The sequence below is a fragment of the Amia ocellicauda genome, chromosome 10, assembly GCF_036373705.1.
Source record: "Amia ocellicauda isolate fAmiCal2 chromosome 10, fAmiCal2.hap1, whole genome shotgun sequence".
NCBI lineage: Eukaryota > Metazoa > Chordata > Actinopteri > Amiiformes > Amiidae > Amia > Amia ocellicauda.
The window spans coordinates 22,050,364-22,078,246 of NC_089859.1; the positions used below are offsets into that span (position 1 = coordinate 22,050,364).

Sequence of the window (27,883 nt, forward strand, 5' to 3'; positions counted from 1 at the left end):
AGTGCCATTGTGCAACTGGACATCTTTCAACCATGTGAGCTGACAGCAATCACTTGTACTGGGCTAAACATGATGGCTTGACCATTATAGAAATACATATGGCATTCTACTTCCAGAACATGATGTAGCATCTCTCAACTGACTTGACTCCATTCCAAATCGATCCACACAGCAGTGAAGATCTGTGAAAAAGCCAACCTACGGTGGTAATCTATAGATTTCGTTTTCGAGTTGAGTTTTGCAAACTTTGGGTAAGTAAGATAAAGAGTAAGGAATGTCTGTGGGGACCAGCAGCAGCGAGGATAACGATGAATACCAGCTGGTGAAGCATGAGGTGCTCTGCTCCAAGAGAAACCTTTATGAAGTGCTGGAGTTCCTGGCCCAGGGTGTCTTTGGCCAGGTGGTGAAGTGCTGGAATCACCGTAACAACGAGATAGTGGCCATCAAAATCCTGAAGAGCAAACTCGCCTATGAGCAGCAGGGCCTGATCGAAGGCAGCATCCTGGCCAGGCTGAGCAGAGAGAGCCCTGACCAATACAACATCGTCCAGGCTTACGAATGCTTCAGGTACAAGGGCCCCTTGTGCCTGGTGTTCGAGATGCTGGATCAGAACCTGTATGACGTCCTCAGCTTCGGGCCCCTGCCCCTCAAGCACATCAGGCCCATCCTGGAGCAGGTCGCCACTGCCCTGATGAAGCTGGAGAGTTTGGGGATGATCCACACCGACCTCAAGCCCAACAACATTATGCTGGTGGACTCGGCCAGGCAGCCACTCCGAGTCAAGCTGATCGACTTCGGCCTGGCCATCCATGTCTCGGAGGCAGTGTGCTCTGACTGCGTGCAGGCCACATATTTCAGGGCTCCAGAGATCATCCTTTGCCTGCCCTACAATCAAGCCATCGATATGTGGTCGCTGGGCTGCATCATTGCGGAGCTGTTTCTGGGGTAGCCTCTGTACCCCGGGGCATCGGTGTATGATCAAATCCGCTACATTGTTGAGTTGCAGGGTTTGCCTGCGGAGAACCTGCTAAGTGCCGGGACCAAGACATGAGAGTTCTTTAAGAGAGACTCGGCCGACTCTCTGTGGAGACTGAAGACGCCAGAGGAGCATGAGAGAGAAACGGGCATCCAGTCAAAGGAGCAGCGGCTGTACATGTCCAGTGGTTTTGATAACATGGCGCTGCTCCATATGCCAATGGATCTGGAAGGGAATGACTTATTGGCAGAATTGATAGACTGGCTGCAGTTCATCGACCTACTGAAGAGGATGCTGAAGATGGACCCAGATGACAGGATTACCCCCATCCAAGTCCAGAACCATCCATTTGTCACCTTGACTTTGGATGTGAGTTCCTCCCCAGCATATATGTCATGTCTTGTGCTCAGGACATGGAGGTCTGCTATAGTCGATTCAATACCAACACAGCCCCCAGTGAGACCTCCAACAGCCAGCTCCACGCTGCCCCCAACACGACCTCCAACACCCAGCTCAACGCTGCACCCAACCAGACACAGCAACTCGTGGCTGCAGAGGGGGACAAAGGGCACCGCGGACAGCCAGATATCATCACCCCCACCATCGTACAGGCACCGGCAGCAGACGCCCAACTCTACAACCGCCCAAGGCCGGGCACCATGGGCAGAGCTTTACGCTTTACGCGGGCCAGAAGAAACATCCCACATTATATAAATATTATAATAAAAATAAGTCACATGCTTCCTTTTCTCCTCATCAGTATAACTGATTCAAAGTACTTTTTTTTTTAAATGATCAATTTATTTATTTAAGGAAAAAAGTTATCCAACACCAAGTGGCCCTGTGTGAAAAAGTGAAGCAGCATCTCAAATGCACTTTCTCGTGGCCCGCGTGGTGGGCCGAGCCCTGCCCATAGTGCCCGGGGCGGGGGGGATGTTTCTCGTGGCCTGCGTGGTGAGCCAAGCCCTGGGTTGGGGAGATGCAGGGCACTATAAATTACCACTGTAGGTTGGCTTTTTCACAGATCTTCACTGCTGTGTGGATTGATTTGGAATGGAGTCAAGTCAGTTGTGAGATGCTACATCATGTTCTGGAAGTAGAATGCCATATGTATTTCTATAATGGTCAAGCCATCATGTTTAGCCCTGCCCATAGTGCCCACCTAGGGCACATGAACATGCAAACTCCAGACAGACAGGCCCTGAATCAGGATTTGAACCCAGGACCCTGGAACTGTGAGGCAACAGCAATAACCACCACACCACCCATTTATAAGAACGAATGAATGAAAAACATCCCAGCAGTTCTTTTGCCTTTCCACTGTTAGCAGACATTGAATAGTAATGATCACTGGCCTTTAGCTCACATTGGGTAAAAGCAGGAAGTGAACAGACTGGCAGATCTGTGTCACAATGAGTGCATTAGCTAGACCACATCAACTCTCACCGACCTGCACAATGCGAACAAACTGGTACCCTGTCGAATTTTGATTTACAAGTAGAAGAAAAAGCAGTTTCTTAGAATAAATTAAACTGTGTGCAGGGTTCAGGTTTGAGGGTTGAGAGTTGAGTCTTGTCCCCAGTTTAATCTGAACTGTAACTGCTTTCCCACAACAACTACATTCTTCCTCCATGGATAGCAGTCAATCACAACTGGCATGTGATCGGATCATCTGCACACTGGAGAAACATACATACATGAACTCTGTTGTGTAAGTTGTAAGAAAGCTTGTGACTTATATTTGAAATGGAATGAAAAGGAAACAGGTTTTGTAACAGGAAAGCTTATGTTATTGTTTATTTGCTTGTTTTCCTCAGTAGCTGTCAACTGATGATTTCAATTTTGATGTAGAAGCAAATAAAATGTGTCAAAGATCATATCCATTAAATCATCCATTATTATAGGCTAACATGTATTTGCACATATTGTAACATTTGACTTTGTTGGGAGCAGCTGATGCAACAAACAAATGTTAATTAGCTAAAAACAATAAATCATCTGTGCCTATAGCTTCACAACCGCACTCAGTGGAATAATCTCTTGATGTGTCAAACACAGGCCATCAAAGACAAATTCTGCACACCCTGTTCATTTGTTTCAACCTTAATTTCATGTAATTATTATTATTCATTCATTTGGCAGACACTTTTTATCCAGGGCCCCTTTCAAGGTTTACCAGAGTACAGTCAATCAATTACCGAGGCTATATTTACACCAGTACACAGCGGCAACGGTCCCCTGACACGAAAAACAGTTTTAGCAGCCATGTGCGGTGTATGAAGACACAAAGAAGCCATTATAGAAGAAGCCAGGATTGACCAGAGGATCTGTAAACACTGTTCATGAGAGCAACTCCATGACAAGTCTTTTTTTGTCCCTGGTCAAAAGAGATGCTCCCTTAAACAACATGTTCTGCATCATTAACAGAGGTGGAAAATGACATACTTCCCACTGGATGCATCCTGGAGTTTCCTAATTATATTTTTAGCAGCTTGTCCTGTTTTCCCATCTGTGTGTCGCCTTCAGATTCCTTAGCAGTTTCAGGAGTGACTGCAACTTCACAGAAACCAGCACAAGTAAAACCAGTTGTGTAAGATTAGAGTAAGTCACATTAACAAAAGATGTGTTGGCATTCTCAGTTGCTAACACCACTACCAGGCAGTATTGCTTTACAGTTGTTCTGTTTACACTTGATTTAAGACAATGAAGGAACCTGACCCTTAATAATGGAAAAATACCAGTGGTTTGTGTGTAAGACCTGGATTAACTCACAATAATACACAGCAATGGATACGATAATACTCTTTCAGAGGTAAATCAGCAAGATCAAGACTACATGGGTCAAAGTTAGCTGCGTTTTTACTTTCATCACAATCTTTATTACCCTTCAGTCTGAAACTGACAGACTGTGTTGCCTCCCTCATGTGGAATATGTTCATTAATTTTACAAAGTACTAATATGTAATATATTTGTTGCTGTTTGACTAAAGCAGCCTGTCAATTTGCGAATGTTTTTGAACAATTGTTGCTCACTAATGACCGGTGATTGGATTGTATCACTAGATAACTATGATCAGGAAATAATTTTAATTAGATATATGCTCGTGAAATTGATTAGTTCTACCCCAAACTACAACTGTCAGGCCATTTGAAATTCATAATTCAATTTCGGAAGTAGACAACTCCGATTCATCACTCTCACTTTTGCCCTCGCCACCACCAGCCTTTGTTGTTTACATCCCACCACCTCTATGTCACTACTGGCTCATTCCCTGTAATAACAATAATAATAATTGTATCCTTGGTTGTGTCAGAAAGCATTAATCCCTGTGTGACAGCCACAGATTGTTATAGTGAAAGGCATGACCTATACGCCCAATGCGTTCCTTATTGTGATGGCACCAGTGTAAGGAAAAGGTCTTTCTGTAGTTCTACTGAAGGTAGGATGTCTTCAAAACTGTACAGATCCTCTGCAATCTGGCTTCTGCACAGCTCACTCCACTGAGACGGCTCTCCTGGCTGTCATTGATTCCCTCAGCTGTGCTCGGGGGGCCTCCCTCTCCTCAGTCCTCATCCTCATCCTCTCCGCCGCATTTGACACCTACCTCAGTGACCGGTCCTACCAAGTGACATGGCGAGGCTCCTCATCCACCCCCCAACCTCTCCTCACAGGCGTTCCCCAAGGCTCGGTCGTAGGCCCGCTCCTGTTCTCTCTCTACACTCGCTCCCTGGGCCCCCTCATCGCTTCCCATGGTTTCTCCTACCACTTCTACGCTGATGATGCCCAGATCTTCCTGTCTTTTCCCTCTTCTGACCCTCTCATCCCCTCTCACATCTCTTCCTGCTTGTCTGCTATTTCCGCCTGGATGCACTCGCATCACCTCAAGCTCAACCTCTCCAAATGGGATCTCCTCTTTTTCCCCCACTGTTCTTCACCCTCTGCTGACCTCCCCATCTCGATCCCCTTGGAATCCATCACACTCTCTCCTTCTTCTTCCGCTAAAAATCTAGGAGTCACCCTCGATCCTGCGCTTTCCTACACCCATCACATCACCATGCTGAGACGCACCTGTAGATTCTTCCTGAGCAACATACGCCGGATCCGTCACTTCCTCACTCGACTCAGCTACTCATCCAGTCACTGGTCCTCTCCCGCCTGGACTACTGCAACTCCCTCCTGGCCGGCCTGCCTGCACCCACTACCCGCCCACTCCAGCTCATCCAGAACTCTGCGACTCGTCTGGTATTCTCTCTGCCACGATTTGCACACGCTACCCCACTGCTCTGCTCCCTCCACTGGCTCCCGATAGCGGCACGCATTCAGTTCAAGACTTTGACCCTCACCTACCGCTGTCTCGACCACACTGCACCAAGCTACCTTCAGACACTCGTCTCTCCATACATCCCCTCCAGACCACTGCGCTCCTCCAGTGCCAGAAGGCTAACTCTGCCTCCTCTCCACTCTCCTTCCTCCAGAGCCGCTCCTTCTCATCCCTGGCCCCTAAATGGTGGAACGACCTGCCCACCGAAGTCAAAACAGCAGAGTCCTTGACCTCATTCCAGCACTTACTCAAGACGCATCTTTTCAGACAGTACTTGTAATATTAGTCCTCTATCCCTGCTAGATAGCACTTCATAGTTTTTATTATGCTTCTCGCGTTCTTGATTGTTTTCCTCCTTGCTCCCTTTCCCGTAGCCCTTGACTGTAACCCTACATCTTGACAGCACTTAGCTTTCACCGTCCAGGATGTAGGAAGTCTCTTACTGTACTTGTGTAAATTGTAAATTGTAAATTGGAATTTGTAAAATGTATTTTGAATTGCTGTTTTAGCTAAATTGAATTTGTAATGATTGATGCCTTGTACTTCACTGTATTTCTACACTTTGTTTTCACTCATGTTGTAAGTCCCTGGATAAGGGTGTCTGCCATGAAATAAAAATAAATAAAAATAAATAATAATAATAATAATAATAATAATAATAATAATAATAATAATAATAATAATAATAATATTTAAATGTGAAGATTAGACAGATATTTTGCATTTCACCTCTCGGCTGGCAGTTTATGAAAAGGCTCAAATCAATTGTAGAGACATGCAAGATTTCACTGCAGATGATGTAGCCCGGGTGATTATATAACTGGTTCTACTGGTTAAGAAACAATATGTGTGTGTGTGTGAACCATTAGTCTTATATAAACTAATAATGTAAAACTATAAAAACTATAATATAATGTTATATAACCCTTTTACCCTATTACCGTAACTTACGCACAAACATCTGTGTTTTTTTATTTATGTATTTATTTTCCTGGACAGAATTGACCTGCATCCTTGATAAACACAGGCAATACTAAACCACATTGTTCAAAACTCAACTCAAAGATTCAACCACTAGATGTCACATTTCCCTGTCTCTGTTCCTCTTTAGGTGAAGTACAGTATGTCAGCTATTTTTAGGCTTAATTATTTCAGGGTGTGCATCTCAGATCTTTCTCTCAAAATGGTTAAACAATGATCTGCATAATTTTACCCAGAATATGCCATCTTTTGCATCTCACAGATAACCCTACAGCACAGCGCCAATGTCTCTGTTGCCCCCCCGGACTTCCTGCTGCTCCAAACACAGACCCCCCAAAAACAGCTGTTCTGTGAGGCATAAACTTTATCTCCCTGGAGGGACAGAGACTTCTTCTTTTTATTTAAAACAAGCAGGAAGTACAATCTGTAATCTGTGGTATAACAGAGTATTTGTTTAATTTGACAATCACTGATAATTAAAGTGCTATTGAGTGTCTATCAGTTGGGAACTGTTTTTGTTTCTATCCAGAGACTGATAACATGCTTTTGAACAGTTTCGAACACAGGTCTGCACTGGCACAACCCCCCAGACATCAAAACAGGCTCTGTTAAGTTACTGTCTCATCAACATGCAACAGACGATGATGGGCACGTTCTTATGTTGCTTTTGCACTTTCTAAAGGTTTAAAGGTAATGGACTTCTTGAACTAACTTCTTATATAGTTTGCATGACTTTCATAACTCAGTTTAGTGACCACCCTTAACAAACACCAGAAAGTTGAGTCTACTTGTATACATACACACCTTTAATCTCTCCTATACCTTAGCCCACTCTGTGTGACTTCTGTGTGTTTTTAGAAGCAGTCAGACATGTGAGAGACGGCTGCCGATGCCAAAAGGAGAAATAGATGTGTACTTTGACTGAGACTGGACACACCCTCAGCTCAGCCCTCGGCAGAGACAGCACAGCGCTCAATTGATTAACTTCTTTCCAGAGACAGACAAGTGCACTTGTGTTGCTCCCACGGTCAGCACCCTGAAGTTGGTCTGAGCTAAATTTAGACCCTCAGAAGTCAGAAGAACAGGCAGGTGAAGATGGTTCTCTATCACAAGGAGTTTGAGAAGGCAGGGAAGACAGGTGGTCTGCAGATCTGGAGGATTGAGAGCATAGAGTTGGCTCCAGTACCTGAAAATCTATATGGCAACTTCTACGTGGGGGATGCCTATCTGGTCCTCCACACTGTCAAACAGAAGGAGAATTATTTCTACGACTTGCACTTTTGGCTGGGTAAGTCAGCTGTTTGTTTATCTGATTAAAACTGAAATGTATAACCTACAGAAACATACCGTAAAAAATAGTTGTTCTTGTGAGGTGTGTGCATTGAAAGACAATCACAAATATAACTAATACTTTCAACTGAATATAGTGTACAGGCTGTGCATCACGTATGACATTGACAGCTACCCCCATTGGACAGTAGGACAAGCTTAGAAAGTGGTGTGACAAGTACATTAAGGTTGTGCTTATATTTTTCAAGGTGTCGTTTTGCCCTAATTTGTAGACAACACCAGCACACAACTCTTTAATGAACTGACAAGTGGCTTATTCATGTTCAGACTTGAATGAATGGCTTTGTTATGAATTGTTCTCTCAAGCTTATTTTTAATAGCAGCTGGCAACAAAAAATGCACTTGTTTGCAATTTTTCTTTTTTACATGAGCTTTTACGGGATTGGAGCTTCACAGTGGAGGAAATCTCACAAGAGGAATCAGACTCACAAAAATACTTAGGTATCATAAGCAATGACAAGAATGCTAAATGGGCTTTTGACAGAAGACACTAGATTTGGTGTGTAATACAATGTCAGTTACGACCCATGCTGTATACATACTACATACACTTTAAAAATGAAATCCTTCAATGCATGAAGAAAACGTGTTCTTTTTTCTTCTGAATAGACTTTTCAGATGTATTTTGGTATATCCTGTAGATAACATGATCAGAAACCACAAGCATTGCAGACGATATGCTGACAGCTGCACAGAGTCCTATTACCTATGTCCTGCATAAGACAAACTAACTTCACAGTGAATCAGCTGCTTTGGCAGGTGGATGGAATAATCTCTAGCCACTGGAAACACCTGTGCTGCAACAAGAGTTTATATATTCGATACTGGAGCAAAAATCTTTTAAACGCCAGCAAATCTACTGTAGAGTTACAGGGGCAGACTGGGACCAAAAAAACTGCCCTGGACTTTTACCCAGGGGGGTGACGGCAGGTGCCAACAAAGTGCGGTCCGGGGGGGGTAAGAGTGCAGTTCAGGGTGCCCACGAAGTGCGGTCTGGGAATCCGGGAGTCATTATTATTTTGTTCTGAACATCACTAACTCCTCACACAGTTTTTGCATTACACATACCAAACTTTAATTCTCGACACCCTGCCCTCACTAAATGAAACTCTTGTTTAATTATTTATTTTAGATATTATTCATCTCTTCAGCAGAAGACCTGTCCTTACCCAGGGAGACAGACAGTTTTCACAAGAAACATGTCAAAGCATTACAAAGTGCAGTAAATACAATCAGCACAAAATACAATAAGCATAATTCACAGTACAATGAGCGAACACATCTAACTGTAATAGAGTTCTGTGCCACCTTTTAGGTCCGCTGCATGGCGTTTCTTGCTATTACATTTGAGTGGGTTGTGTCTGACACTTTTCGGCTGTACTGCGCCACACTTACATATTAAAGGGGTTGTGATGTAACCTTGGAGGTTAGTAGTATCCCCTGTGAAATCAGCGTGTGTAAACTCACGTCCGGAGACGGGTCTGTTGGCGTTGGAGTTTGTCTCTCTGCTAGGTGGAGCTGTGCGCTGGGAGGTTTGAATCCTGAGTGAGGGGGTTCAACCTGCACATGCTACATATGATTATACTGTTATATAGTACAGTCAGTGTAGTGTAGAGATCAGGATGTCATAGTCATGGACATGCCAATGTGACCTCATAGATTTCCCGTCCGGAGTCCCTGTTGGTCGTGTGCACTGGTAATCATGTCTCTGTTCCAGGGAAGGAGTGCAGCCAGGATGAAAGCACTGCCGCCGCCATCTTCACTGTGCAGATGGATGACTACCTGGGTGGGAAACCCGTGCAATACCGTGAGCTGCAGGGCTATGAGTCCACCGCCTTCACCAGCTACTTCAAGGGGGGAATCCAGTATAAGGTGAGGAGGCCACAGTATGAGAGCTTTACTCTTCAGTCAAGTGGCACTTTCTCTCTCTCTGCTCTGTGCCCGGTGGTTATACTGACTGCCATGGCCATAGCAAGGGTATTGTAAGTGCCCTAGTTTGTCAGGGCACTATACCAAATAAAATACATTATTCATAAGCGAAACACATAACCTTCTGTACTGTGCTGAGCATTCATTCTTTCTTGGATGCACTTTGGAGGAATATAGACACACAGGAATCTCTTAACAGGCCTTTATTGAATGGTTTGCTTTAACTACAGCTTGCATCCAAATGGTGCCACTTGACCACGTACTTAATGTAAATTGTATCTGCATGAGTCCACTGATGCCCGCAATGCAGAGAGAGACCTCCACATAGAAATAGTCATCAAAACTGTTAAGAGTAACGCTAATCTACCCTTAGGAAAAATGCAATTTCCTGATGAAGAATTGTACGCAAGCTTCTGGGCGATGTTGCAAGACCTGACTGTCTCATCTCCCTCAGGCTGGTGGCGTGGCGTCAGGGTTTCACCATGTGGTCACCAATGACCTGTCGGCTCAGAGACTTCTGCACATCAAGGGCCGCCGGGTGGTCAGGGCCACAGAGGTGCCTCTCAGCTGGGCCAGTTTCAACAGAGGGGACTGTTTCATCCTGGACCTCGGCGCAGTAAGTACCCCTCTGAAACAGATTCACTATGAAACGCAAACAAAGCGAATGTCCCAATCCACTCAATCTGCCTATATTATACAGTAATATCACATTGTCATTATCAGAAATCATAGATATTTCTTAGAGGCAGCGTCTGGCATTGGATGGTGAGATTAAACTTTTGAAAACAGTTTCAGCCGCAGAGCAGTGTTTTTTTCACTCCTACAACTATGTTGACATGAAATGAGAGGCAAACTGTGAAAAGAGAGTAACTGTGTCAAGACCAAATTTGCATTTGATTTTACTGCAGTTACCAAAGTTATCAGAAGCTAGCACTGCAGATATATAGAGTCCAGTTTTTGCATACATAAATGTTTTTTTATGTTTTTTTTGCCACACAGTGCAGTGGAAGTACCAGTATATCATTTTTAAGACAACCAGATCCTCTTAAAAGCATTTATCTCGACCTTTCAAACATATTCTAAATAATTAGTTGAGTAAAGTGTATTTTAAATCCTGCTATATGTAACCAAATCACTTCATTTAATTGAAGTACAGAAAGTACATGATTAAACCAAAAGTGGTTTGTCAAGTGACACAAATAGGTTTTGTTTTAGAATTGACATTAGGATTTCTGCTTTTGGAAACCATGCTGAGTACATTTTACAGTGTGTGGGGATGTCTGGGTGAGAGTGCATGGTGTTTATGTGTGATTTTTAATGCATATAAACAGTCATTCTTGTTTATTTCCTTATAACAGTTTACAGATAGATGGTATAATCTTTGATACAGTATCTTTAGAAAATAAACTCCACTTTATTACTCTTTATTGCTTCAAAATGATTATTGATAACATACTGAACTTTGTCCTGCCTTTGACTGTACATGTACATTCATGCTTTTAACAGTAAATGATGCAAGATAACATTTACTATATAACAAGTAATTACCAAGGTGAAAAATAAGTTACACAAATCCCAAAAGTCCAGGTTAAGAGAAAAGTCTCAGCCCAGCAAAGCTAGAAGGATATGCCTTTATTTTCAGTTTGAACAAACAGAGATATTCGTATTCCAGAGTGCGATGGCCACACCTGGAGACCGGTTCCCAGAAATGTCTCTCTCTTGGGCAGAAAGTAATAAACACAGACACAGAGATGACCGCAGGGAGCAATGTCTACATAGATTAGGAGGTTCATGAAAAAAACCTTGAGGTACATGAGACAGGTGTGGAGTAATAAACGTGTTGAAGACACCTGATAGTACCAAATTGTGATATTTATCAAGATGCCACCAGAGATAGCATATGATGTCTTTCCCGTCAGGAGTAGAGTACAGTCATCCTCGAGGAAGTCATGTACGTGTGTGTAGGCGTGTGTGTGTGTGTGGGGGGGGGTAGAGGGGAGGGGGCTGTCTTTCATAATGGATGTCATTGTCCATGAACGGCAGAGAGAAGTGAGCTGTATTTAACCTCAATGGGTCATACATTCACTCACATGATGTATCCCTGGGCGACCTCCAAACCGCTGGGAAAAACCAACACCTCCCATCCAGAGAAAACTCGCTGTCTTTGTGCAGGAGGATTGAGGGAGAGGATATTATCAATAAAACCATGTGTTCGTTATTGATTTATAATGACTGTTATGGTCCAATTCATGGCCTGAACAATTTAAATTAGAAAGGCATTTAAATTAAGGTAAAGGACCTTTTATGACTGCGGACCTGCCATCATTGAACTCTGCACACAAGGATCAAAACTGAAAGCAAAGACTTGAAAGGATAAACATGGAAACTCAATCAGAAACCATTTTATATTTTTCAAGTTAGTATTACATCAATACTTTATTGCTGTTTTCAGGAGTTCACTATAATTTGAATTTTGAGTAATCAGGGGATTATGTCATGTATTTGCTTGATTCCTACATTAGAGAACACTTTAAAAAACATTTTTGTAGCAATTAAACAAGTGGTTTTAATAACCCACATATATTCCTCCTCTCATGTTTACTTGTTGCTGTTTTGGAAAACTAGACTATTTATTTCCCCCTAAGCTATAATTATGGGCAACTCTGCAGTCAGAGGTTTTGAAAACAGCATTTGAAAGTCCTAGAAAACACACAGTATTTTGTAAATATGAAAGAACTTATGTCAATAACACTTTAATGAACTTGGCTTCCTAATGAATTATATATACTGTATAAGTCAGTCAGGACACTTTTTAGTTTAGTGTGTGTTTGTGCGTGAATAATTTGTTTATTTATTTTCCCCGGAGTTTAATTTAAATTTGTAGGTCAAACACGTTTACAATGTATCCAGCAGCACTTTCTCTGCTTGTTTATAACCTACTGACAATTTTATGTTATAGTCAGATGGACTTTGCACTTTGGCATGTCAATTTCCTGTGAATGAAATATAAAATACTGTTTTTCTTTGGAGCAGCGTGATCGAATAATTAGAAAGAAACGAAATGTTTTTAAAAAGCACCTAATGTATTGATTAGTCACAAGCCCTGCATTAAGGAGTAAAAGCAATATTTATGTGAGTTTACAAATATTACGTTTTATTATGATTTTTGTATGTTCAGGTGTATTAGAAAATATTCTGTTTGCATATGCACTTGGTCAATATAACTTAAGATAATCTAAAGAGGCCAGTCGATTTTTATTTTTATACTAATAATAGTATAGGCCTTTTTAGGGTTTGTCATAGGGTTGTTTTATTTTATAAATACTAGATTATTTCTTTGTTTTGTTGTATGTATTGTTTATTTTTTTTTAATAGTACCTGTTTCAAATATGCAACACAGACACACCCGAAACTATGTATTCTACACATTGCATGTGAAGAGACAATTGCAGTTTAAATAGTCTGTGGTATTTATTTTAGCTTTGTCTGTACTTACACTAATCAAAATCATATGTGTGTGTAGATTATGCGTGTTCGATTGGAAATTAAATTTGCATCATATTTGGAACTCTGACAACCAGCCAAGATCTCAATGTAAATATAGACCTTTTAATTGTATTATTATTACCGTTTGTTTATTTTATTTCTCTTCATAATTGGTTTCCTGAATGCAGATTATCTGATACTGTGTTCAACGTCTAAACAAAGCTCATTTGTATTAAATTGTTTCAGTGTAGTTTCCACACAATAGCCCATCCCAACAGAAATGTATTTGTCTCTGATGTTTTCAGACAATGCCTCGTGACTTTGTGACTCATTTTAGCCAGCTCCGCCTGCCAACTTGACAGTGAATTTCACTCATTCTGGTTTGCCTATTATTGCCTATTACATAACTATTATCAACAGCCCTATCTTATGCATAATTATGCTCATTCATTGGACAAATACATGCACCTCTTCAGGGGTAAAAGATTATTTGCTCTCTCCTTTAAGGCTGGTCACACTGTATCAAAATCAATTGTGTGGAAATATAGTTGAGGAAGTAAAATGCCAAATGTGACAACATATTTTTCTATTATTTATTGATTTAGTTATTTAGTTAGTTATGAAAAAGTAAATAGTTCAAAGTTAATATCAAATTGTTAATAGTTATGTTATAAATCAAATATGATTTACGCAACAGTATGTAGGAATTTCTTTATATTTTATTAATTGGAATCCGAATCGACAAAAATGGCTAATAAGAATCAATCCCATCAATTTCCAAATTAATAATTGATTCTGGAGTTGACAAACACCACTAGTACTAAACTAGTACCCTAGAGAAGTGCCAACCGCAACGCACCTGGCTGATGAAATTCGTCCCCAGCTCTGTACTAAAAATGTTCTCAATATCAGCCATCACAAGTAACAGGTGCTGTCCCTGGACCTGCCCACCGAATATTACAAGTGGTTTCTAACAATAAATTAATCAGCGATAAGGTTCAGATTTGAACTTTGTGATTTGTGGCGAGGTCAAAGTTTTTATTTGGTTTAGTTCTAAGTTAGTTAAACTCTGTCTATAGACTAAGACTTTTGTGGAACAAGTGGAACAATGGAACACCTTTGAATGTCAAAAAATGTATCGCCAGCTCAATATTGCTGAAATGCACACACACACACACACACACACACACACACACACACACACACTTATATATAGTTGTTGTTTTACACTCAGTACAGATAACCACGTTTTCCAATTACAAATAAGAAAATAACAACAAATATATCAATATATTGGTACAACAAAAGTGTCACTGTAAAGAAAATATCTCCCTTCCAATGGCCGATAGTAATACAACTTAATTTTAATACAACTCACTCCCTTAGAAGGTAGTTATAATGAGATATGACCTCTATTAAGTTGCTTGTAGAAATAACTAAATGTCCCAATGCTGAGCCACGAGTCGCCTTCAGATCATGATTGGTAGAACAACAAAACAGCTCTTAATCCTTAGTGATGGACTAAGCAGGGGATCAAATGGTCTCCAGCTTTGTTCCTCAGCTAGGGATGATCACAAGACAGGGCCATACTAGATATTCAGGTACAGAGCTCTGTAATTTACACAAATTGTTTGTTTTATTCATTTATTTGATTTAATTGACAAATGTTTACACACAAATCCTTCGTCAAACATCTGCTCCCAGTGCTGTTGGTCTCTTCCCAATAAAGACAGTCTGTAGGAAAGACACAGGCCCACCTTGACATAACAGTATACCTTGTAAGATACACAATGCAATTCAATACCATTTGCCTTGATGGGTAAAACCACAAGAGGAACTGCGGAAAAAAACGTAATCCTGCTCAGCGTGAGTTCTTTGGAAACACAGACTCTTGGCAGCCAGACCGATTTCCAGTTCATATCAGGTGTGTTTTCATAAATTGTTGGTGAATATCCTCACCCAAACTGCATGCATTGTGCAGCTGGGTGGCTGATGAATATTATGAATATTATATTCACAGATTAAAAAACAAAACAGGCATAAAACTAAATGGAAAACATCTGTATCATCAATAGAGATGCCTCTCTTTGTATATTTTAATAAATACTGCCGTTCTTCACATAAGTAACTACTTCCTACGTATTCAAAACCTCTTGATGTGTGTTGCTGCTGCTGCTGTAATCTTAAATTGATGGTGGTTTAGATCTGTGGTTCCCCAGCCCTGATACTGGGGGGGTCTGTCTGCTCGTTCTCATCCCAAACGAGCCCTTAATTGAACCCTTAATTGAACTAACGATTGTCTCATTCCAAAATGGGCTCCCCTAAACAGTTCTGTGTCCACAGGTGATTTATCAGTGGTGTGGCTCCATGTGCAACAAGTTCGAGCGCCTGAAGGCTGCCCAGGTGACTGCTGGCATTCGTGACAATGAGAGGAACGGCCGGGCGCAGCTCATTGTGGTGGAAGAGGGAACTGAACCAGAGGAAATGAAAAAGGTATGGGACCTTTGAATAAGTCGTTCTGTTAGTTTGTCTCTCCGTCGGTTCAAGGCATAAATAAATGTACAGGACATAAAGAACTGTGTGTTGTGAAGACATTGCTGGTTTGTTTATGATTAGATACATAATTAAAAAGGAAGTAGCAGTACATCCTCCCTTTCACCTGGCAGCAGTTTATTGGCCGAACAAGGAGGCCCTGAGGGATGTTCCCTAAACTGTTTTTGCCATTCATGCCATTCAAATGTTAATTAATGAGGCCAGATAGACCCCATCATAGTGGTGTTTGTAAGAAACTCTATTATCCTGCTGCTCATCTGGCTTATTTTATTTAAAGTTGATCTAAATAATGCTATAGTGTCAGTAACAAAGTGCTGAATAGGTTTTTGCCTGTGTTTCATTTCTGTTTGCTGTTTCCTGTGTTGGCTTTTTATCAGGCTAATTCTGAGGCAGCATTATAACCATAGAAACTACTGAAGCCGTCATTGCAATGTGGTTTTAAATATTTCCATCGCTGGCGTGTTTCTATGCTACACAGCAGATTTAAAATATAACAAATCTTTCATGAACACATCCCATTGCTATTACTCAGTTTAAAACATACCAACATTTCTCCCCCAACATAAAAACTATTGATAATGTTTATGAATCGCTGATCTAAAATAACTGAAGGAAGGGAAAATGTAATAACAGTTAACTGCCAAAGTAAATCAATCAATCAAATGTGTTATATCCATATTAACGGTGAGTGAGGTTGCTTTTCTGCCGTTTCAACCCATTTCTGCAACTTCTGAACTGAAGGGGAACAAACAGTCCTTATTATGTTTGATTTAATTTCTTTGTTTTTTCTTATTGTTTATTCCTGAATGCATGTCATAAGGAAAGTGTCAATCTCAGACTATGAAAAGATTTGCACACGCTCAGTAACGATCGCACAGGAGGCCTTGAGGTCTCGGAAACTTGGATCAGCGCAGAGTGGGTCCATTAAGCAATCCATTTCTCCCCTCGCACGCAGACACGCTTAATGAGAAATCAAGATCTCATGGCTGTGGTGGCCTTGCGCTGTCATGCTGTATGTCCCAGACCTATTTCCAGATCAAATCAGTGTTGTGAGGAGATTCATTCAAGTAGTCGAGGCAAGGAACGAATCTCTGGTTTTGAAGCAGCAGCCCAAATCCTTGAATAATAATAAGAAGAATTGTAGTAGTCGTAGTACCCCAACCATATATGTATTTATTTTGAAATCCCAACTTAGTTAACCCAGTAGAAGTAAAACCCAAAACTCAGAAAATCATATAAACAAGTCTCTGCTCTCTCTCTCTCTCTCTCTCTCTCTCTCTCTCTCTCTCTCTCAGAATGGTGATTCCATGCCTCAGGGTGTCAACCAACCAGTCCAGATAAACTTCAAATATAAAACATTTCTCCCAGAGCCTTATTTTTATTCTCACATGATTTCTCACGACACTATATTGCGATTCTTGCGAGAGCGCGGGTTATGAAATGTGAGACGGAGTGATGCTCGCCCCTGTTTTGAATGATCTTCTGTTATCTATACAGGAACTCCTGAGGTAATCTATGACTGTTTTCCCAGGTGCTCGGACGCAAACCCAACCTCCCAGACGGAGACGATAATGATGACAACGTGGCGGACATCTCCAACAGGAAAATGGCCAAACTGTACATGGTATGGTATCCCTGCTCCTGTACTGTTCATGTATGTAGTCTGTTAAGAGGGACATGTGTGTGATTAAAAAGACCGCTTGACAGGGCACACTGCTCTGACCTAGAGCACGTCTATTCAAAGGTATGCAAATATATGGTAAAGCCCTCAAGATCCATTTGCAAGGCTCAGAAAAGTGGAGTGTTATTTCCCACGGGCCGCTCTAACGGTTTGGGTAACATGTTTCGCACCCTGTGCTTCAAGATCAGGGGAACACCTCATTGGTTTGCCCTTTAATTCCATACAAAGATGGTTTCTTATTAGAGGAATAGGTTTGTTATTATTTGTTAAATTGATGTTGTGTTTCTGCTCAAAATAACATTGTGTGGCTTAATGCCTGTGTATCTAGGTAAGAGATGTGGGCAGGAAGGGTAAACGAAAGCATTTGATCTTGGGTATTTACCAGAACATGAAAGACATCATATACACTTGACATCCTACATATTTGTGTGTTAGGTGTCGGATGCCTCTGGGTCCATGCAAGTGTCGGTCGTGTCTGAGGAAAATCCATTCTCACAAGAACAGCTCCTGTCAGAGGAGTGCTTTATTTTGGACCATGGGAAAAGCAGAATTATTTTTGTGTGGAAAGGTAAGGCTTGCTATTATCTTCTGTAACCTCATATGTGCTTTGACTAGGACACATATTTTCAGCTTCTTGTCAAAATACCTTTTTCCCCTTCAGCTTATTTTCACCATATTTTGCACGACACAAGTTTGAACTGTTTGAATTCGACTCTGTGTTTATCTGTCTGTATTTATGTGTGCATCTCTCAAACGTAAATGTAAAACACAGTTTATACATCTCCATGTGACCAATCTATACATCTCTTTCTCATTCAGGCAAAAACGCAAACCCAGATGAAAGAAAGGAAGCAATGAAGACAGCAGAAGGATTCATTAAACAGATGGGATACCCTGCGAATACTCAGGTGTGTATGTATCTATCCTGACAATGCAACTGAAACACCCTGCTCTACCTCCTGTCAAAGACCTTTGAGTGAAATCCTAAAGGAGAGAGTTTTTGTTTGACTCCAGATCCAAGTCCTTCCAGAAGGTGGAGAGACTCCCATCTTCAAGCAGTTTTTCAAGAACTGGAGGGAAAAGAATCAAAGCGAAGGATTCGGAAATGTGTACGTCACAGAGAGGATCGCCAAGATTGAACAAGTGCCCTTCGATGCCTCCAAACTCCACGAGTCGCGTCACATGGCTGCTCAGTACAACATGGTGGACGATGGGAGGGGAACGACCGAGGTAATCCATGTTCAGCGCAGACAGAGAGTGAAATGCTTCTGTTATCATCATCATGTTATTATCTTCCTTATTTTGTGTTCTGATATTTACGGCATAAATACTGATAAAACAAAATACATGTTGTTTTCAAACTCAAAGAAATTTCTTCCATTACTTACTTCACTGCATGATAATATAATTGAGTCTGTATCTGTATATACATATCTTGGGATTTTAATTGATGACATTCTCTCCTTTAAGACACATATTCTACACTTGGTAAAAAACTTGTGTTTGCTACTTTTATGCCTGTTTTAGATTAGATTTACATGCATGCTTCTTGTCAGTCCTTATATTCTCTGGTCACTGTTTACCATGGTGCTTTAAGGTTCATTACTAATTGTAGAGCGCTCACTCATCACTGTGTTCTGTACAATAGAGTGGGCTGGCCTTCATTGTCGACACGTAGGCTCTCTCATTGGTACTTTTTATTTTACAAAGCTATTCTTGGTTTGACACCATGCTACCTTTGTGAACTTATCTGCAAACAAAGTTATAAAAACTACTGCTTACGATCACATGATCTCTATTTACTGGCAGTTTTTATTTGTTGATGCCCATCTTTGCCAGGACACTCCTGTAAAAGGGATTTTTAATCTCAGTGAGTTCTTTTCCTGGTTAAATAAAGGATAATATATTTTTTTTTAATTGCATGGAAACATCACAATACTTATTCAACCCACCTTAACTCGAGGCCATGGTTACTGTAATTCTTCAACCAAAACAAAGAAACCCCATCGTTATTGTTCCCTTGACGAAGGCTGTTCTGCCAGTGCTGTCGTAGAAAAGGCCGATGGCAGTGTGTTTTGTGAGGTCATAAATTGTAGACATGTTTTTGTGGGTAGATGGTGGATAACACCTTAGTTTGAAACCAGTTGTGTTTCTACTCGTGTGAATGGTGTCTGTGGCCACAAAATTGGCTCAGGGGCATTGGTTGAATGAATAATTAAACATAAAGAAGCCTGCTCTTTCAGTTCTCCAACGCTTCAGTTGCAAAGCACAAAATACCATACGGGAGCACAATCCTACCGAACATACAGCTTTGCCTTTGAACTAAATAACAGTTAAAATGTCACACTATCAGACGAATGGGTTATAGCAGCTCAAATTCACAGCAGTGTCCCTGCACCAGTTATTCACAAAATAAATACTGCCAAGCTGCTTTCTTAGCGCTTTTATGATCTCTGTGAACATTAAGATAGGAAACAGCAACTACCCACTGTTTTTCACACCTTACAGGCGATGAGGCTGCCATTAAGAGTTCATTTATATGTGTATATGTGTTATAGATATGGAGGGTCGAAAGCAATGGCAGGATCCCAGTTGACCCTAAAACATATGGGCAGTTCTACGGGGGAGACTGCTACATCATTCTGTATACGTACAAAAATGGGCAGATCATCTATACCTGGTGAGTTAAGAACTTTCTTCCATTCCAGTCAAAGATGAGAGTACAATGTTGTTGTTTTTTTCTGTTTATTTAATGTCTCAGGAAGAAATTAATTTATAAGAACAAAGGTGACATTGTTTTGGGTTGCAAAAGTACTTCTTGGCAATGTACTCCAATTAGGCACACACACAAGTACATTTCTGCTTTTTACAGCTCAGTAATGGCAGTTGGTAAACACTAGATTTCACAATGCCAAGAGATACAGCAAACAGGGAACGCTGGTTAAGAAGAGATAAGCTAAACATATCTTTGTATCTTATCCCTTATGAAATTTACATTCACATGTGAAGTCTATATAAAAGACTGCGTTTTCCATCTGCTGAGATCATTGAATAATTCTACCACCATGGCAGGACTTTATACAGGAAAAACGGTTGCAGATCACATGACAAAGAAACAAAATGGTGACACCGTGTAACACCCTTGAAAGTGCCAACCAGTAGACTCCGCTGGTTAAGTGACATATGAGAGGTTATTAATACTAACTTTGACACATTGAGTGGTGTTAAAACTTGCTCAAGTGTTAAGGTCGATTAACTATATACGGATTGCACCCTGACCAAAAATGTCACATATTTTCGGCTTTTGGTTTTAAGCAAAAGCAGAAGAAAATGTAATTAATTAATGCAGATGATTGACCAATAATATGGTGATTAAAACACGTTGATAATGACCAATAACAACAGATTTAGCTCCCACGAAACTTCCTTAATTCATTTTTAAGTGTCAAATAGCCTATATTCCATTTTCATTGATCTGGGGATTGGAAATATGTAGGCTGATGACATGAGAATTGAAATGTCACCCTATGCTTTTGGTTTTACATTCTTCCTCCCTTCTAAAGGAACAATGTGACCAGAATAACCTATAACCTGATTATCTCTCAAAACTGTAGGCAGGGATCCAGCGCAACACGAGACGAACTCACAGCGTCTGCTTTCCTCACCGTCCAGCTGGATCGATCGCTCGGAGGACAAGCGGTTCAGGTAGAACACGTGTTATTACATGCCTGTAAATAATGTAAACTCAATAAATGGGAATGCCAAAGCAGTTATTGTCATCCCGTGATGTAGGATGTGTTGCCTATATAATCTTATTGTAGACGAGACAGACTTGTTCTGCTTTCATTCATTTCAGTGTGTGTGTGTGTGGGGGGGAGGGATACTGCTCAAAAAGTTGTCGGTTAATGTTCCCACTTCTCCATTTTGATGAATTCCCAATTCTCGGTCAGCTTGCGTGACAGACGTCCTGGCAGAAACCCTGACTTGAAACGACTGGAGATGATAAAAATAGAACCATTAAACTATATAACTAATTAAGAAAGTAAATAGTTGAGAGAGAGAGCAGTCAGCAAGGAGAGGAGTCATAAACCGCATGCGTGCCGAGACAGGCCACCCATGGAGCATCTGAAGAAGAGGAGTCACACAGGTGGAGTGAGGAAGAGCAAACACAAGGATCTTTAATGGGCGGCTTCCTGGTGCAGGAGAAGGCTGCAGTCATCAAACCCTGCAGGGACCATGGGCCAGGGGCCAGGCGGCGGGGTGAATCCTGTAGACGTTATGTCAGAAACAGCGTGCAGAGGGTGCCAGTCAACAGTACAGAGAGGAGAGGGAGGAGTGGAGGGCACCCACTGGGTCCATTGAATGAGAGGATGAAGAGACACAAAGGAAAGGGAGACAGAGAGATTAGAACAGGGGGAGGAAGAAAAAGGGATGTAGAGAAGGTTCCTGGAAGGCTCCCATTCTGACAGTCATTCCAAACAATCTCATAAACATAACCGAAACGCTTACACTTGATTGGGGTTGTAAACTACTTTACTATTAATAAGTATCCAATTAAGAGCACACAGACACAGGTTAGAGTATGTGTGACTCAGTCTGATCAGGACTATTACACAAATGACACGAGCTGTCAAACTGCCATCTAGAGGCCGTGGATGGTAAGAGTCTTATTTGATGACTTCTCATGACCCTGGTGAGAATTGTCCTGGCCTTTGGGAAGCAAAGCAGAGCCCCAGTTTCCACACTCAGCCAATCCTAAATCCTAAGTCCTGGCTCTTCACATCAATTCTGATTACCGTCTCGGTTTGGTTTCAGGTCCGAGTGTCGCAAGGCAAGGAGCCGGCACACCTGTTGAGCCTGTTCAAAGACAAGCCCCTGATTGTGTATAAAAACGGGACGTCGAGGAAGGATGGACAGAAGCCCGCTCCGCCCACCCGCCTCTTCCAAGTGCGGAAAAATCTGGGAACCATCACAAGAATTTCTGAGGTAAAAATCATAAAATTAAAAGTAATAGCAGCAGCCTGGCTTGTGACTCGGTTTGGAGAATGAACTGGAGAATAATTCCAGATATTACAAATAATATAAAAAACGATTTAATTAGCATTTTAAATAATAAACCAAAGCCCTGACTAAAGGTCAAGCACTACTATGTGGCTGTTAACATGGCCAAGACTACGGGGAGGTTTAAAGCAACCATGACTAAAGTAACAAGTCTGGAAAATGGTGCTTACCAGAATAAACATGAACTATAATATAGTTCACAACAATTGACAAAAGAAAAGTACTCTGTGTGTGTGACTTTTAGTGTGTTGCAGCTCTCTGAGTCCCTGTTTCATCCCTGCAGGTGGAGGTCGATGCCCAGTGCCTGAACTCCAATGATGCCTACCTCCTGAAGCTCCCGAGAAACCATGGCTTCATCTGGATAGGCAAGGGGGCGAGTGACGAAGAGGAGAAGGGAGCCCACTACATTGCCGGAGAGCTGGGTTGTAAAGCAGGCAAGATTAAAGAAGGGGAAGAACCAGGTAAGGTCAGGGTGTCATGAATGTGGGCGTTTGTGACTGTGCATTATAGAGCCCCTTGCATCCTTCGCACTTTTCAAAGTCAAGTTGAGATGCTGTTACTTCTTCTGCTGCATCTCTGGAAACTCCCAGCACAGCCTTGTGATTTGGCGGTGCCATCTTTGGTTCAATACGAAAGGGAAATCACAATTTTCTAAAGTAATACAGAAACAGGATTTAGACAGCATAGTTTGATAAGAAAATGTCCAATCGAGAGGAGGCCATTCGTGATCCAAGGACCCTATCCAGTCTATTTTTCAATGTTCCCAAATTGTCTCTTCAACCACATCGCTGGGGAGTTTGTTCAGATTGTGACGCCTCTCTGTGTGAAGAAGTGTCTCCTGTTTTCTGTCTTGAATGCCTTGAAGCCCAATTTCCATCTATGTCCCCGGGTGCGTGTGTCCCTGCTGGTTTGTTTGTCTTACAATAACACACAGTCCTTTTTTTATATATTTTTTGGATTGAAAAAGTATTCCCACCTGAATGATTTGTCACTTTTGGCGAAACACTCAAAGCTCGTAGTAGTCTTATTTGGAAGTTGCCAGTCTTTGCTAATGTTCTCACTCTTCCACAGAGGACTTCTGGACGGCTCTGGGGGGGAAGAAAGAGTACCAGACCTCAGAGCTCCTAGAAAGCAAGTCCCTCACCCGGCCTCCTCGCCTCTACGGCTGCTCTAACAAGACCGGCAGGTTCATCGTGAGTATCAACGGATACGCCTGCTTCCCGATTTTGTCAAGAATGCGATTGAGTGCATTTAGAATCATTCAAAATAAAATACATATCTTTTTACCATGAGACTAAAAGATGTGCCAGCAAAAATAAATGATTGTTGGGCATGTGTTAATAACAAACCGTTGGAACAGGTAATCTTATTATTTAATGGTAATTGGACTATAAGGCGTCAATGGATATGAGTTTTATTTACAATAGGTAATGTGTAATTTATTTGGGATTTATGCATTAATTAATTAATTCATTCATTCATTCATTCATTCATGTACTTAGATTGAAGAGGTACCAGGGGAATTCACACAGGATGACTTGGCTGAAGATGATGTAATGCTGATGGATGTTTGGGATCAGGTATGAAATCACAGATAAGCTTTTATAGGGAGGATATTATATACACACACACACACAAGAGTTTTCACCAGTCAAATTATTTAACCAAATAATAAACATGATTTAATAGAATCACGTTATTTTCTTAATCTGCTATCTTATGTGCCAGAAATGTATACTGTGCTACAATTAATGCATACATTACATATATTGAAGAACAAAAGAAGTGACAACCTCTTGTTTACTTGTTTTCTTGTGTGTTTTCTTTTCTTTTTTCATGAAGATCTTTCTCTGGATTGGAAAAGATGCAAATGAGGTGGAGAGAACCGAGTCATTGAAATCAGGTAAGGAATGATAGATACTGAACACTTGATGCTGCTTCAATTTGAATGTGAATATCCTAAAATATGCAAGTTACATCATTATTATTCTAATGAGGGATTATTATGTTAGAGCTTGTGGCTCCGTGATGATCGCCAAGCTGATGTAAATATGGTGATGTTTATAGTCAAAAGGTTGTATATTTGAATTCTAATGACCCCCTAGATTTAAGAATATAAGAGAGAAGATGTATGTTCAAAATATTTAAACAGGATGAGAAAAAACAGCTGTTCAAAATTCCAGAACAGCAACAGGGATGGTGAGCAATCAGGAATACATTACAAATTATACAGCAAATTATCCTTCAATTATCTCTGTGTCGAGGTGTTAAACAACCGAGAACAGGCTGCCATCCATCTCTCTGTCCCCATACTTTGTATACCTTCCCCACGGTGAAGAAACTGCTCTACAATATAGCTGAAGTTTAAAGCAGCATCACTGAAAGTACTGACACAGTATTTTTAATTAAGTACAAGTGATATGAAAAGAAAAGGAACAGAAATCACATTTACATACTTACTGAATGCACCACAAATGATATCGTATTGCATTTGTGTTTCTGTTAACTTTTCAAGGTCAATATATTGATCTGAACATCGGTTTATCAAACCCTTATGTTTGCCACTGCAAACACATCTTGTGCTCTCCCAAATTATTCACACAACACATTTTTTAACATCTATACTTGTGTTACTGGTTTGTGCCGTTTTTTTCGGTTTGTAAGTGTGTTTATTGTTCCAATATCCATATATTGTTTATATATCCCAATTCCAGCCAAGAATTACATCCAGACTGACCCTTCCGGACGGGACAAACGAACCCCGATAGTCATCGTGAAACAGGGCCACGAGCCGCCAACTTTCACTGGCTGGTTTATGGCGTGGGATGCCACCAAGTGGGAGAACGACTCGGTGACCCAAGCCATGACTTCCCTCAAAGTTGCATAAAAGCATGAGACAACAACAAGAACAGACATCAAGTCACACACACACACACACACACACACACACACACACAAAATACACATCTAATTTCCTGCTTTGCTAGAATTGCTGAAGTAAAGATAGAGTCGTTTTTTGGAAAATATTTGTGCAATACGTATGGCATATATTTACTGCTGGAAAGAAAGGGATATATTTGTATAAGCCACAGTCACAGGACATGAAAGTAAAAATCAATTCAGTATTGTTTATTTATCTATGTGTTACTGCACAGTTTCTCAAATGAAATGCCTGTACGCTTATTGCTGGAAAACACAAATAAACCTCTGAGAAAACAAATCAAATGCTCGCTGTTTGAATCAGTTATTAGTGTTTTGCTTTAACAAAAATATATTTCCTTTTCTTTACAAAATATAAAGGTCAAACAAATGTGTGCTACATTTTTGTAACCACCAGGGGGCACACAGACCCAAATCAAACCACAAACAGATCTAGTTGGACAAAATACAACATCCAGTTGTAGTAAGTTATACCTGCCATGTCTTATTTAAAAATACAAAGAATTACATAGAAAGTATCCCAGTAACATCTTGGCTTAATGTCGCATTATTCCTTCTAGGCCATAATTGTCTTTAAGGCCACTTTTAAATATCACACTGTCGCTGTGCAAGCAGGGACAAAAGGCCAGCGCTGTGGCTGGAGATGGCTTGAAAAATTAACTTTACATTTTAAGGAACGGGCACAGGTACTGTGTATATCACTGTTATATCATTACGCTTTTAAATAAAGGCACCTGCGATCATATCATATACATTTTGTAATGTTTTATGACTTGTACTGAACTGTATTTTTGAACTCTGTATTACGCTTCTATTTTGTAAGTCGCCCTGGATAGGGGCATCTACCAATAAATAAATAAATAAATACATACATACATAAATAATAATACATTCTCTATCATTATAATTCAATGTCAGTTTTCCAGGTACACCACATGGCACTACATTTTACTGTGTGTTTACCATAATACAACCATCTACACTTTACTGTGTTTACTGGGCTACACTGCACTGTACTACAGTGTGCTGTATTATTCTTTGATACAATACTATAGTACACTATATTGGATAGTCTACTAATATACTGTAGACTGTTATATTGTACTGTAACCTGCTATACTGTACTACACAATAACTTCACAACTACAACTACTGCAATCATATTAAGTTTAATCCGTGTAGCACAACAGCTGTGTGAGGAGTTAGTGGTTGTTGTAACATATTATTATTATTTGAATAAGTAGTAGTAGTAGTAGTAGTAGTAGTAGTAGTAGTGCAGTGCTAGTAGTAATAGTAAATAACAATGAGAAGAACTTGTGGAATAATGTAAGTCTACGCAGGGCATGTTCTGTATAGCCAGTACACATACAGGCTATATCATGAAATATGTAACAGAAATTCACAATTTCCTACAATATTTCCATCACGAATAAAGGTTCAATGAAACTGTGAAATGAACTAAAATGTCTCATCTGTGCGCAGCATCTTTATATCAGTTCACAGGCCTCTGCAGTTAATAATGCCTGTCAAACAGCATTCTTATTTTATATCAGCTTTCAACTGTATCAGACATTGGGAATTGGCATTATGAAAACGGTTTGTGTTGATGTGTGACAAAATGTCAACAAGACAAATCAAGAAGCTTCTCAAAAGAAAGTCAACTACAAAATGTGGATTACACAGGAAAGTATATAGACAAATAAAACACCACCCCCATTTTAGCCTATATCATGCAGAGGAAAAATAAATAAATTGTTAATCTTACAAATATATGTTATTTGGTTGTATTTGAGTTAGTTCAGTTTATTTTACGTTCTCCAGGTGCCTCGTTTTTTGTTAGCAAAGTTTGGGATGTTCATAATTGTCATGACTATGTCATTATAATTGTTGTGTACAAGGCTGTTTCTGTAAGCTGCCCAAAGCATGCATGCACGTAATGCACACGATTCTTTGTTGGTTTTTGTTTCTTCACATTTATGAGTTGTCATTTTGAAATACAGCCCATCATGTGTAATTATGAAAACGTTTTGTGTTGATGTGTGACAAAACATCAACAAGGCTAATCAAGAGGCTTCTCAAAAGAAAGTTAAATACGAAATATGCATTTTGCAGGAAAGTATGTATCTTAATAAAATATCTCAATTTTAGCCTATGTAATGCAACATTTAAATTGCTAATCCTAACGATTTGATTGTAATTCTGAAATTGTTTATCTGTAGCCTGCTGTTGAGCACTGGAAACAAAGATAATGTTAAAAAGCTGCTGTTGCTGATGTATTTTAAGATGATGGCCCGGCCCTAACTGTCGCCCAGCCGGGGACCCGCGACGCGCACTTCAAAAGAAAACAAAAACAAAGGGTGCAGTCCCGCGTCCGGCCGCACGGTGGCAGTGTTTACTGAAACAGTGAGTACACATCTCAGCTATAATTCACACATTGAGTCTTAAACTGTATCAGAGACCTTACAACATCTTTCATGAGTTGACATTTATTATTATTATTATTATTATTATTATTATTATTATTATTATTATTATTATTAATAATCACTGATTTGGGGAAAGCAGTGCTGCGTGGGGTTGCGTCTAAACTTACAGTCCATAAAT

General features: G+C 40.6%; 1 protein-coding gene and 1 pseudogene across 1 annotated transcript; both read left to right on the top strand.

Annotated features, from left to right (window-relative positions):
- The first annotated feature begins 274 nt into the window (after positions 1–274).
- LOC136759681 (homeodomain-interacting protein kinase 2-like) lies at positions 275–6,640 on the top strand (annotated as a pseudogene).
- A 592-nt stretch (positions 6,641–7,232) lies between these two features.
- scin (scinderin) lies at positions 7,233–26,166 on the top strand. Its single transcript, XM_066715536.1, has 16 exons — positions 7,233–7,567; positions 9,347–9,501; positions 10,013–10,174; positions 15,388–15,537; positions 17,129–17,221; positions 17,714–17,846; positions 18,098–18,186; positions 18,293–18,508; positions 19,837–19,958; positions 20,893–20,983; positions 22,094–22,264; positions 22,623–22,800; positions 23,411–23,532; positions 23,842–23,919; positions 24,182–24,242; positions 25,054–26,166. The coding sequence occupies exons 1-16, from the start codon at positions 7,375–7,377 to the stop codon at positions 25,224–25,226; spliced, it is 2,187 nt and encodes a 728-aa protein (XP_066571633.1). The 5' UTR covers positions 7,233–7,374; the 3' UTR covers positions 25,227–26,166.
- The last annotated feature ends 1,717 nt before the right edge of the window (positions 26,167–27,883 follow it).